This window comes from Schistocerca americana, chromosome 5, assembly GCF_021461395.2.
Source record: "Schistocerca americana isolate TAMUIC-IGC-003095 chromosome 5, iqSchAmer2.1, whole genome shotgun sequence".
NCBI classification, from domain to species: domain Eukaryota; kingdom Metazoa; phylum Arthropoda; class Insecta; order Orthoptera; family Acrididae; genus Schistocerca; species Schistocerca americana.
The window spans coordinates 608,363,015-608,377,277 of NC_060123.1; the positions used below are offsets into that span (position 1 = coordinate 608,363,015).

The window sequence follows — 14,263 nt, forward strand, 5'->3', positions numbered from 1 at the left end:
CGACAGACCTCGGCTTTGTGACCCTGCTTTCCGCAGGTCGAACAGGTCACCCGCCGGAAGCGGCAATCTTGCCTCTGATGTGTGACAAAGCATTGAGCACAAGAGGGCAACCGTTGTCTCTGCTGCTGCTGCTGCCGCTGCGGCCGCTGTTGGCGGAGGTGGGGACTGGCGCCCTAGTCTACCAGGTGTACCGGTATGAATTGAGCGTTAAGATACAAATTTGTCGATAGGGAACATTTGTTGTGAATGAGCCTTAATTTTTTTTTGTTTGCTTGGTATGACATATGTCAAAGATATTTAGTATACATCAAGTCATGGAACAAACAACATCATATGTTTTCAACGTGTTAACAATGTCGAATTTTGTACCAGAAAGTGATTATTTGCGGAAAGAATTAATTTTTTGTTTTCATTTGAAAAAAAAGTGCTGCAGAGTCGCATCGAATGCTTGTCGAGGCATATGGTGATCATGCTCTATCAGAAACAACGTGCAAAAGATGATTTTGATGTAAGAAATGAAGAACGTGGAAAACCACCAAAAAAGTTCGAAGATGCCGAATTGCAAGCAATATTGGAAGAAGACGATACTTTGAAGTCAGAAAAAAATGGCAGCAATGCTAAATGTTGCACAACAAACAATTTCTGACCGTTTGAAAGCTATGGGAAAGATCCAAAACTGTGGAAAATGGGTGCCACGTGAATTGAATGAAAGACAGATGGAAAACCGAAAAACCATTTGTCAAATTTTGCTTCAGAGACATGAAAGAAAATCAATGTTGCGTCGAATTGTTACTGGCGATGAAAAATGGATTTATTTTAAGAATCCTAAACGGGAAAAATCATGGGTTAACCCGGGACAACAGTCAACATCGACTGCAAAACCAGATCGATTCGGCAAGAAGACAATGCTCTGTGTTTGGTGGGATCAGAAAGGTGTGGTGTATCATGAGCTTCTAAAACCCGGCGTAACTGTGAATACTAATCGCTACAGACAACAAATGATCAATTTGAACTATGCATTGATCGAAAAAAGACCAGAATGGGCCAGAAGACATGGCATAGTAATTTTTTCACACGACAATGCACATGCACACAAAGGAATACTGGTTCAGGATACAATCAAAACACTTGGCTGGGAGCTGCTACCCCACCCGCCGTATTCACCAGACTTGGCCCCTTCCCACTAACATTTGTTTTCATCAATGGGACACGCATTGGCTGAGGAACACTTCGATTCCTACGAAGAAATCGAAAATTGGGTGTCTGATTGGTTTCCTTCAAAAGACGAACATTTCTATTGGCGCGGTGTCCACAAATTGCCAGAAAGGTAGTCAAAACGAATAGAAAGCCATGGTCAGTACTTTGAATAAAATGTTTTTACTTTTCAATTCAAAATTAGTGTTCCATTTTCACAAAAAAACGCTCATTTCATACCTGTACACCTGGTAAAAGGGCGGGCGTGGCCTCATAAGGGGGCCCCCAGCGCCACTGTGGCGGCTGCGATGATGGGAACCGGCGGCGCGGGTAGCGGGCGGCGAAGATCTGCGCGGATAATGTGTCTAAAGAGGGATCTTTCAGCTTCAGAAGATCTGTATGTAAGGTATCATCTGGGGCATGAACAAGAACCATATCACGAATAAGTACCGAACAATAAGACTGCTTGCAATGGGCGTTGCCACAGAAAAACCTGCAGTTACGGGAGGGACTTTGCAGCGTAGCAATCCATTCCCTGTATGACTGCACGGGAAGCTTCTGACAATATAAGAAACTGTTACGCGCCGCCGCCACGTGCACCTGAGAGTCAAAGTAATGCAGTAGGCTAGATGTCAACGCCTCGTAGGAGAGAGCATGAGGTTCCGTATCGGATGCAACTGTTGCAGAAGACGAGAAAAAATGCACGACGCTCAACGTCACCAGCGACATCATGAGCAATAAAGTGTTTCTCCAGACGAGCCACGTAGTTGCTCCAAGGCTCAACGGATTTGTCGAACTTGGAAAACGCAGGGGCGCAGCATGGACCCCCAGAAGCGGGGAAGCTGGATGGGGCACCTGCAGAGGCACCTCAAGGGGTGGCGGGGGGCGGGGGGAGGGGGGAGGGGGGAAGTTAGGGGGGGGGGACATCGCCTGTAAATGCTAAATAATGAGCTCGTTCGTTTATTGCATACTTTCCAACAGCGTTATGACTCGCGCTGAGGGTTAATCAATACGGGGAATACCTTCTGCCATAGCGGAAAACAACCGATCAAACGCGGGAAACTCGTAAACCAACTCATCGCCACTGAGGTATCAAATGGTTCAAATGGCTCTGAGCACTATGGGACTTAACATCTATGGTCATCAGTCCCCTAGAACTTAGAACTACTGAAACCTAACTAACCTAAGGACATCACACAACACCCAGCCATCACGAGGCAGAGAAAATCCCTGACCCCGCCGGGAATCGAACCCGGGAACCCGGGCGTGGGAAGCGAGAACGCTACCGCACGACCACGAGATGCGGGCGGAGGTATCTGCGCTAGCAGAATAAAAATGCGGAAACCACCAAAACGATACAATAATACAATCCCCAAAAGAACAACAGACTTTATCCCCACTGCTGATCAACAAAAACATAAACTAACTAATCATAATAATATAAAAGACCCGACTCTTCATAGGGAGCGATAGCAAAATTGTACAGTGTAAAGAGGTTCGTCGACTATACCAAGTCGTCTACAAGAGATCGGCCAGCTAGAAGCGTCTGGCCGTGGCTGCCTGGGTGGCAGCTCTGTAGACTTGCAACTGGTGCGTTGAACTCTTTTTGCCGGCAGTACGCCGCCTTATAAAGTCCTTTAGGCTGATGTATCTGCCGGAACTACTTGATATCACGTGGCTGTCGTACCTAAGTAGTTCCTGTCCTAGCTGCAACCTCTGTTGAAGCTGTTCTACAGGCTCCGCGAACGGGGAGTGGTAACTGGCGGCCGTTGGTGGAGACTTGGTGTTGTGACTGCCGGTAAATATTTATGATGACAACACAGACGACGAAGGTTCTCCTGGTATCATACATGCCCTGTGATGCAGGCATCCCGTGTTGGTTGGACGTGAAGTGGGATGCCGATACAGTAGGCGCTACGATGTATGAAGTGGGCCGCCACAGCGCTTTGAAACAATAGCTTGAAACTGATCCAGATTTTCTGTCAAAGGTCATTACTAGTGATGAGTCGTGCTGCTATGGTTACGACCCAGAAACAAAGCAACAGTCAAGCCAATGGAAGACATCATCGTCACCTCGTCCAAAAAGTGTCGTCAAGTCAAATCAAACTTCAAAATAATGCCGATTTGCTTTTTTGATGCCGAGGGCGTTGTTCATTCAGAGTTTGTTCCCCAGTTCAGATGATCAACCAATCCTTTTATTCGTAAGTTTTAAGAAGATTGCACTACAGTGTTCGTCAAAAAAGACCCGATTAGTGGCAGGCAGGTACTGGTTCCTCCACCACAACGCACTTGCACACACAGCCATCTTTGTTACACAGTTTTTGGCTAAAATGGTATGTTTCCGTTGCCCCACGCATTTTACTTGCCTGGCTCCGTGCGACGTTTTCTTGTTCTCATACAAGAAAAGGGCTATGAAAGGACACCGCTTAGACAATATCGAAGAAGTCGAGGAAGAAGACTAGGGAGGTGCTGTCAGCTGCTTCTAAAGATGAGGACAAAAAACGTTTCGAAAGCAGATGTGGGACAAATGAATTAGTAGTAATGGGGAGCAGTCTGATGAGGATAAGTCTTTTTTGTAAACAATTTGAAAATATGTCATCATCATCATCAGTGTTCTGGCTATAGGCACGTTTTCACATGGTAGTTCTCCAGGCTGTCCGGTCTTCTGCCACCCTCTTCAGGTCTACATAATTTCCTCTTCCGTTTATGTCGTCTATCACTTTGTATCTCCTTCTTCCTCTCATCTCTCTCACAAACCAATCCTTCCAAAGCATCTACTAGCAAGCACTCCCTTCTCAATGAATGTCCCAACCAGTTCTTTTTCCTTTCTCTTACAACCTTCAGCAGACATCTTCTCTCACCAACTCTTTCCAATACTTTTTCATTACTCACTCGTTCCATCCAGCTTATTCTCTCCATTCTCCTCCACATCCACATCTCAAATGCTTCTAACCTTTTTTCATCCTCTCGTCTCAGAGTCCATGTTTCTGCCCCATATAGTGCCACACTCCAGACAAAACGTATGGCAAGCCTTTTTCTTAGTCCTTTACCTAATTTGCCACATACGAGCCTTCTCTTTCTGTTGAATGCCTCCTTCGCTATGGCAATTCGAGTTTTCACCTCCTGGTGACATCTCAAGTCTTCAGTTATTGTGCTTCCGAGATATTTAAATTCACTTACTTGGCTAATGGTGGATTACCCTATTTTAATATTGGACAGTCTGCGTCTTGTACTGATGACCATACTCTTTGTTTTTGCTGTGTTTATTTGCATCCCATATTCCACACAAGCTTCATTCAAATCTTTGAGCATGTTATTCACTGTCCGCTCACTTTCTGCCACTAATACCATGTCATCAGCAAATCTTATACATTCTATTCTCTTTCCACCAATACATACTCCTCTTTTCCCATCTAAACTTTTCGCAAGAATCTCTTCAAGTTATACGTTAAACAACAGTGGGGAAAGGCAACAACCTTGTCTGACACCTCGTCCAATGCTGCTTCCTTCTCACATTTCATTTCCAATCCTTATCCTTACTTTCTGGTGTAAGATGGATGATGGAGAGACAGCAGTACATTGTATGTCTCTCCATGAAAATATGTAGCTTTTAAAAAATAGTTCCTTTCTTTTACCCCCTTGTACTTGCTTCGAGCCACATCCAGCCCACGGGCAGCGGGTGGGACACCCCTGGACTAGAAGACACGGGAGCCGCCCGTGCCTTTGCACCAGACTCGCAGCTGCGGCTGCAGGTGCTGGACGGAGCACAGCAAAGGCGGCCGGTGCGCACTGGTTGAGGGTGCGGCGCGGCGCCATCCATCTGACCGGTGGGCCCAAGATTTGACCATCCGTCTGCGGCCGGGGGCCGGCGCTCTCCGATGATTGCGTATTGATTTGGAAGCCGTCCGCGAGGAACTGCGCGCACCGGCAGGTGGCCGACCGCCCCCATCCACCGCCGGCACTGGGCGGCTCCTCTGCGCTGAGAAGCGGCCTCTTCCCTCTTCCTCTCATCCTCCATTTCAGCGATTCCAAAGATCTTTCGTAATTTAGCGAACGAAATCCGAGACTCTTCTGAGATATAAGAGTAGGGAGCAGTAATTAGCATCTCACTTAGATAGAGAACTGGCATCACTTAGTTGCAGTAAGATTGATGCAGGGGAATTATGGGCAAAGTTCAATCAGATTATAAATCGTGATCTGGAGAGTTAAGGGCCTAGTAAATCGACAAATGATGGAAAAGAAGCACCATAGTTTAATAACGAAATCCGGGAGAATGCTGAGGAAGCAGAAGCTGTTGCACTCTCGGTTCAAAAGGGAACGCACTAATCACAAAAAGCGAAGGTTAGTAGAGATTCGGGCGTCTGTGAAGAGATCAATAAGCGAAGCATACAACAGCTACAACCGTCACACCTTAGCAAAAGATCTGGCAGAGAAACCGAGAAAATCCTGGTCCTATGTAAAATCAAAGGCTTTCATTCAGTCCCATGTTGACCAGGCTGGTGTGGCTGTTGAAGATAAGCCGAAGTTTTAAATTTCACGTTTAAGAAATCGTTTATACAGGAGAATCGTATGAACATACCTTCATTTGACCATCAGACCGATCCCGTATGGACCAGATAGTAATAAGCATACCTGGCGTAGACGATGTGATGATGTTTGGTCATCAGCGCCCATACAATTTCCGAATTTTTACACAGTCCACTTTTTTTTTCTTTTTACGCAGTCCAATCTAGCCATTGTAACGAATGATGATGATGATGATGATTATGAAATGATGAGAACAACACAAACAACCAGTCCCCGGGCAGAGCAGATCCCCAACCCGGCCGGGAGTCAAACCCAGGACCAACCTGGCGTACAGAAATAGCTGGAACATTTGAAATCAAATAAATCACCGGGTCCGGATGAATCTCAATTCGATTTTACAAAGAATATTCTATGGCCTTCATCCCTTGCATTGCTTGCATTTAGCGTGAATATCTAGCCTAGCACAACGTCCCAAGCGATTGATAAAAAGCGCAGGTGACTCCAATATACAGGGTGGTCAGAAAATGTGTGAAATGCTTGTAGGGACGTTACAGGGCAGGCTGTACTGAGACATAAATGTTAAGAAAGAAATTCGATACGTTGCTCCGTTTCCGAGTTATTAAGCACTGAATGTAGCCAATCGGGGCGTCGCGCGCTCACATTCAAGCGGCCTGGCAGGGCCGGTGTTGCCCAATGAGTGCTTTGTCTCGTTAGCTGAAACTTGAATTTACGAGCGCGACGATCTGATTGGCTAACTTCAATGCTAAATAACTCGGAAACGGCGCAACGTATCGAATTCTTTTTTTTTTTTTTTTTTTTTTTTTTTTTTTTTTTTTTTTTTTTTTTTTTTTTTTTTGTAACATTCATATCTCAGTGCAACCTGCCGTGCAACATCCCTAAAAGCATTTCAGACATTTTCTGACCACACTGTATAAGAGGGGTAAAAGTACGGACCCCAAAATTACAGACCAACATACCTAACATCTTTTTGCTGCAGAATCCTTCAACATATTCTTAGTTCGAATGTAATAACCTTTCTTGAGAGTGAAAAGCTTACGCCGGCTGGTGTGGCCGAGCGGCTCTAGGCGCTTCAGTCTGGAACCCCGCGACCGCTACGGTCGCAGGTTCGAATCCTGCCTCGGGCATGGATGTGTGTGATGTCTTTAGGTTAGTTAGGTTTAAGTAGTTCTCAGTTCTAGGGGACTGATGACCTCCGATGTTAAGTCCCATAGTGCTCAGAGCCATTTGAACCATTTTTGATAAGCTTACGTACACTAATCAGTGTGGTTTTGGAACTATGGCTTGTGGGAAACTTAGCTTCTCTTTTCTCTCGTGATGTACTGCAAACTACGAATGAAGGGCAACAGGTAGCTTCCGTATTTCTAAATTTCCGGAAAGCATTTGACTCAGTGCCGAATTTCAGGCTGTTAATCGAGGTGCAAGCATGCGGAATACGTTCACACATATGCGAATGGTTCGAAGACTGCTTAACCAATAGAACCAAGTATGTTGTTCTCGACTGCGAGTGTTCTTCAGAGACAGGTGAGCTGGTGCGTTTCTGTGGCCGGTTTACATCGATCGTCATTTTGATCTTTAAGTCGACTTTGATGCTTATTTGTCTTCTGCTCATCTTTGGCGGAGTGGATTTAACGACAGCGCGTGCGCTCTGCTGGGGAGGTGTGTCGGGATCGGTGGTGAGCGAGTGTCACGTGGGACTGTGTACTTAGGAAGGACGGCAAGAGGACGAGTCGGACAACGAAGGAGCGGGGCCAGCGGCTACGGCGTGTTGAGTCTTGAGGGCAGATCCACCGCCCATGGTGATTTGGTTTTCCTGGAGGTCGGAAGAACAAGCTCCTTCGAGTCTGTTGTAAGCTACGCCGGCCGACTGAATTGGAGTCGCCGAGTTGCTTCGGTGGGTTGCGTGCGGCTTAGTTGAATATGCCAGTGTACTAAAAATCTATTGGTTATGACCTGTAGATTAAAACTGAAGAAACTGCAAAAAGATGAGAATTTAAGGAGATGGGACCTGGATAAACTGAAAGAACCAGAGGTTGTACAGAGTTTCAGGGAGAGCACAAGGGAACAATTGACAGGAATGGGGGAAAGAAATGCAGTAGAAGAAGAATGGGTAGCTTTGAGGGATGAAGTAGTGAAGGTAGCAGAGGATCAAGTAGGCAAAAAGACGAGGACTAGCAGAAATCCTTGGGTAATAGAAGAAATATTGAATTTAATTGATGAAAGGAGAAAATATAAAAATGCAGTAAATGAAGCAGGCAAAAAGGAATACAAACGTCTCAAAAATGAGATCGACAGGAAGTGCAAAATGGCTAAGCAGGGATGGCTAGAGGACAAATGTAAGGATGTAGAAGCTTATCTCACTAGTGGTAAGATAGATACTGCCTACAGGAAAATTAAAGAGACCTTTGGAGATAAGAGAACGACTTGTATGAGTATCAAGAGCTCAGATGGAAACCCAGTTCTAAGCAAAGAAGGGAAAGCAGAAAGGTAGAAGGAGTATATAGAGGGTCTATACAAGGGCGATGTACTTGAGGACAATATTATGGAAATGGAAGAGGATGTAGATGAAGATGAAATGGGAGATACGTCACTGCGTGAAGAGTTTGACAGAGCTCTGAAAGACACGAGTCGAAACAAGGCCCCCGGAGTAGACAACATTCCATTGGAACTACCGATGGCCTTGGAAGATCCAGTCCTGACAAAACTCTGCCATCTGGTGAGCAAGATGTGTGAAACAGGCGAAATACCCTCAGACTTCAACAAGAATATAATAATTCCAATCCCAAAGAAAGCAGGTGTTGACAGATGTGAAAATTACCGAACAATCAGTTTAATAAGCCACAGCTGCAAAATACTAACACGAATTCTTTACAGACGAATGGAAAAACTAGTAGAAGCCGACCTCGGGGAAGATCAGTTTGGATTCCGTAGAAACACTGGAACACGTGAGGCAATACTGACCTTACGACTTATCTTAGAAGAAAGATTAAGGAAAGGCAAACCTACGTTTCTAGCATTTGTAGACTTAGAGAATGCTTTTGACAACGTTGACTAGAATACTCTCTTTCAAACTCTAAAGGTGGCAGGGGTAAAATACAGGGAACGAAAGGCTATTTACAATTTGTACAGAAACCAGATGGCAGTTATAAGAGTCGAGGGACATGAAAGGGAAGCAGTGGTTGGGAAGGGAGTAAGACAGGGTTGTAGCCTCTCGCCGATGTTATTCAATCTGTATATTGAGCAGTAAAGGAAACAAAAGAAAAATTCGGAGTGGGTATTAAAATCCATGGAGAAGAAATAAAAACTTTGAGGTTCGCCGATGACATTGTAATTCTGTCAGAGACAGCAAAGGACTTGGAAGAGCAGTTGAATGGAATGGGCAGTGTCTTGAAAGGAGGATATAAGATGAACATCAACAAAAGCAAAACGAGGATAATGGGATGTAGTCAAATTAAGTCGGGTGATGCTGAGGGAATTAGATTAGGAAATGAGACACTTAAAGTAGTAAAGGAGTTTTGCTATTTGTGGAGCAAAATAACTGATGATGGTCGAAGTAGAGAGTATATAAAATGTAGACTGGCAATGGCAAGGAAAGCGTTTCTGAAGAAGAGAAATTTGTTAACATCGAGTATAGATTTAAGTGTCAGGAAGTCATTTCTGAAAGTATTTGTATGGAGTGTAGCCATGTATGGAAGTGAAACATGGACGATAAATAGTTTGGACAAGAAGAGAATAGAAGCTTTCGAAATGTGGTGCTGCAGAAGAATGCTGAAGATTAGATGGGTAGATCACATAACTAATGAGGAATAGGATTGGGGAGAAGAGAATTTTGTGGTACAACTTGACAAGAAGAAGGGATCGGTTGGTAGGACATGTTCTGAGGCATCAAGGGATCACCAATTTAGTATTGGAGGGCAGCGTGGAGGGTAAAAATCGTAGAGGGAGACCAAGAGATGAATACACTAAGCAGATTCAGAAGGATGTAGGTTGCAGTAGGTACTGGGAGATGAAGAGGCTTGCACAGGATAGAGTAGCATGGAGAGCTGCATCAAACCAGTCTCAGGACTGAAGACCACAACAACAACAACTAAAAATCCTTTGAAATTGTTTCAGTTGTTTATCACTTACATCGGTGTCGTGACTAACCATCGTGACGGCAGTCGAGGAAGTGTGACTACGCCCAACCAACCGACATGAAGCGTGGTTAAAGACGTAGCCAGAAGTGCAACGATTAGTGAGTAGTTCCGGCTCTGGTGTTTCAAGACACGCCAAGATACGTCCTCTATTCTACCTTGTAGTTCATTTGGTAGTTCGACGTGTAAATGTGCTCCGAGATAATTCTTGTCATCTTAATTTTAGGGCACGATTTGTAATGAACTTATTAATCAAAGTTTAAGCGCTGGCACTGGCCAAGTAACTCACGGAGGCTAAAATAGAGTTTACCTTGGTGAAATTTGGTAACTGTCTAGTGGCTTGAAACCTTAATATTTGCCCAATTTGAGGCTTGATTCCGGAATGGGAAGGCAGGCAAGGGCAAATTTAATGAGGAACGAAAAATTAAGAAGATCCCCAGGACAGACCGTCGCAGTAAGCGTAAGGTTCGTAAGTGACCGAAGACCCGCAACCGCAACTCGGCACGGAGTAGCGGTCCCAGTGAAGTCCTAGTGTGACACCGAAGATGCAGATAAAAGATCTTCGGCACCATCCAAATTTTTCGCCGTTTAATATTCGTTGATAACTTCCACTGTCCGTTTGATTATGAGACAATAAGCTGTATTACAGAAACTATATTTAATACATAATCGATGCACTTGTGCATTTATTTTTGACTGTATATAACTGATGGCAATTATAATGAAAATATTGTAAATTGTTGGGTAATAGCCAAGGGAACTTTTTTGAAATGTATCGATAGCAACGACGAAATGGTAGCAGCTGTGCCGTTGTTTATCTCTGAGTATGGAGAGCAGAGAGGAGGCAGAGTAACTTGAGTTATGAAAGAGTGCGGATGGGTTTGTTGGGCGCTCCCGGCGATGCGGTGTGCAGCTATGATCGCGCCATTGCAGACGCGCCTAGTTCGTTAACCTGCGAGTGTTGAGATCACGGTGTGAGTGGAGAGGCGGAGGAAGCTGCAATTCCAGCTGTTGCCTGTTTCATAATTATCCATGGCTCTGGAGACGACTCGAGGTTCTTTTTATCGAGCAGCAGAAGCAGCAACAACAACGGCAGCCCAGCACTGTCGTTGACAACATTCTTAGTCGTACTCACAGCTGCAACATCGAAAGACTATTAACTCACAAACATAGAAATGTAGAGGCTTTGCCCACCAACATTTCACAAAGATTGAACAACTTGAATAATAACTTGCAATAGTTAAAACTTGTAGGGCACCTGTGTTGTCATTGTCCTCAGATATTATTACCAAGCCGGGTACCTTCCCTTTCTATGCAATTACCGAGTGTCGTAAGAATACGAAAATTGATTAAATATTTATTGCCAGTTTGTTGTATTTGGTGTTGACTAGTTTCAGTCTAAATTTTCTGCTTCAGTAACTGTTTGTTCTGGTGTTACATGACAGAGGCTACTAAAAGTAAAGTAAAATTTCATTGCAGAATCTAATAACTAAAGATACAGCACAAATTAAAAGTGCGCAATTTCATTTATACTCTGTTTAGCTTACCGAGTGACTGCTTCTTGCTTGGTATGTATTTTATTGTTGTTATTTAAAAAGTAAAATCAGTTGCTCATTTGCTTAAAGTAAATTCAGTTCAGTCTTTCAATAATCAAAAGTACATTGCTTGCCTCTTTCTAAAATTTGCAGCACGTTACACTGAAGTCATTGAATGTTTTTTTTTATATAACAAAATTCAAGTTAAACCAGTCATTTGCTTAACCAGTAATTTCATTTAACGTTACTTTCAAGATTTAGTATTTCAGAATAAGTAACGGCAAACACAGTGCTTTCTGATTCATTTATTTTCTCATGAACTGTTGTGCTGTCGGAAAGCGTGACAACCTCCTGTCGCCACTCCAACGAGTATTTGCTTATATTTCTCAAGTTTCGGGAGATTCATTGCCCTAGTGGGCTGGCGACCGTTTAATTATCCTGTTTTTCTAGCTAATCAGTGCTTTCTTTGTGTTATCAGTGACTGCTGTAGCAAATATTAAGTTGTGCCCCTTTTCCCCACTATACAGTTCGTGTGCGATTGCACTATGCTCCACCCACTTCAAAATTGTCATCAATATTTAGCTCAAGTTTAGAATAGATTCTTCGTTCAGAAGATTCTGTTGTACACTTTCCTCCAACTAACCGGCGTTATTTTCCTTTGGTAACGATAGCATTACAAAGTGACAAATTTCATTAGGCACATGCGATCATGGTCAGTTACATCGCAATCCAATAGGCCGATTCAGAAAGGGGAGGTTACACTAGTACCGACCAGATCAACTTAGACGGTAACCACGTAAACCAAAACAATAACTGACCACTTGAATCCTCTGCGGATTTGTTCCCCGTTTTTATTAAAAAACCAATGACAATCTCTCAAATAAGCCCAAGAAATAATGAAAGATAGCTGCAATAAAACAATTATTTGTCATTAGAACTCTGAAATTGATGGCTCTCGATTTTCCACCATAATCGAGACCATCAACATGAGGTGGCAAATATGAGGTAGCCGAGGAGGTCTAAACGTGGTTTCTACTACGCCAAGACTGCTTGGTAGCTACAACAGGAAAATACAATTAATTAGCAGGAGTACAAAATAAAAAAGTATTTATTACTTGATCAGTTGGTTGACAAATACAGAAGGCGCGACTAGACTAAGCGTTTGTGGAAAGACGTAATTTACAAGTCACAAATCTTGCAGTGACGAATTAATCTCTCGTAATCTTGAATGTCGAATCCGGTGAATTTGAAGAGTAACTTGTAACTGGGCTACAAAGACTTGATGGCAGCAACGACTGAGCTGCAGACGATGACAAACATTGGCGCTGGCTGACCACTGAGCGCGGCTACGAACTGGAGACTGGCGCAACTGCACTACTCTCCTGCTGCACATGAAGTGGCCTAGCGGCGAACATAAGTACTGCGACTGGCTGTGTACACTTTGGCTAACACAGCCGTTCTTCTGTTCCGTTTATCGAGAGAATCGCATCCGGCGGATCGATCTATCAGGCGGCGGTGTGGTCGTATGACTGAGGACATCACAGAAATACAGTTATGCAGGATGGACTAGTTACCCGTATTGTATGCTCACACAGCTCGTAGTTGGCCTACTGGACCACAAGCTGTTCCGATGTGCCTCACCAGCCGGCCGTCTTGAGGACGGGAGAGGAAGCGGGTGCCGTTGTGGGCAGAGGCCGGTACTAGGAGCTCACTGGGAACCGGTATTCCGTGCTCCGTTCCGAGCTGCGCTTGCGGTCGTCGGTCATTTAATTTTGGTTCCTATGCTTATTGCGACGCTCTGTCCCAGGGATCATCTTAATTTTCCGTTCCTTGTTAAATTTGCCCTTGCCTGCATTTACCTTCCGGGATCAAGAGGGTAACATTAAAACAAAACATTAATCCAAAGTAATTATAACAAGTTGCCTTCACAAATCCAGTACTCGGACAGCGTTAAGACTGACTGCTCATTCGAAAATTTCACTAAACACAAATATTGCACCTAACCAATATAGGGCATTCATCAACAGTCCACAGTGTCCGCTACATGACAGCCATCTCCCTGTACGGCTACGGCTATGGACACCCCATTGGATGGCCAATATAATTCTGAAACAGTTTTAAAAAAGGGTTTAACAACTCGGCGCAATAATTGCCCTGTCAACCCCGGTATGACTCCTATTAGTTGGATCCCCTCACAGATCCACCAAAATGCAACACCACAGCTAACTCAAACAATACTAAAACCAGTCACTGTGGAGCAACAGGGACCAACTGCAAGTAATCAGGGGTACACAGGACGCGCAAGGGGCTAAAAGACCCGATACACTTCGTCCGCTGAAACGACCTACCGACCAACGAACGGTCGTTCCCGATGAAATCACAGGCAGCAGAAAAAGTTGTACGTAAATCGGCAACTGACAGCTTGTTACCGAGGGGTCACTTCGACGGACGGCAACACAATGAGCGGCGGTGGCAACACACGTTCGATGGAAAACCAATAGCCATCGCCCTCTCGCAGAAAGGAGCCATTGGTCACTTCCCGCACGTTCTACCAACCGTCGTCCCGACCGCCTCAGCCCCGAGCCCCACCTTCCTCCTAGCGCCGTCCAAACGAGTCTCGCAGCGCCACCTGACGACCAGAGGAGAAACCAATCGGAGGGAGTCGACCGGAAGAGAAATCGATACGAGCCGACACAGCCCACATCCAACACCAGAAGGGATGCCAAATTGAGAAATTTGGTTTATTCTGAGTTTACTGCCTGGTACATTGTCCAGTCACATTAATGTGACCACCGCATAAGTTCGACATCAACATGCAGTAACCACTCACAGACAGCAGATGGCAGCACTAGCAGT

The 14,263-nt window shown here is 44.6% G+C and overlaps 1 protein-coding gene across 1 annotated transcript in view; it reads right to left on the reverse strand.

Annotated features, from left to right (window-relative positions):
* LOC124616583 overlaps nt 1-5,212 on the reverse strand; it is a 45,099-nt gene extending 39,887 nt beyond the window's left edge. The window contains exons 1-2 of the mRNA XM_047144904.1: nt 4,844-5,212; nt 1,435-1,542 (exon numbers count right to left, since the gene is read on the reverse strand). Coding sequence (XP_047000860.1) covers nt 1,435-1,542; nt 4,844-5,212 — 477 coding nt within the window. The remainder of the gene's footprint in view (nt 1-1,434; nt 1,543-4,843) is intronic.
* Between the last annotated feature and the right edge of the window lie 9,051 nt (nt 5,213-14,263).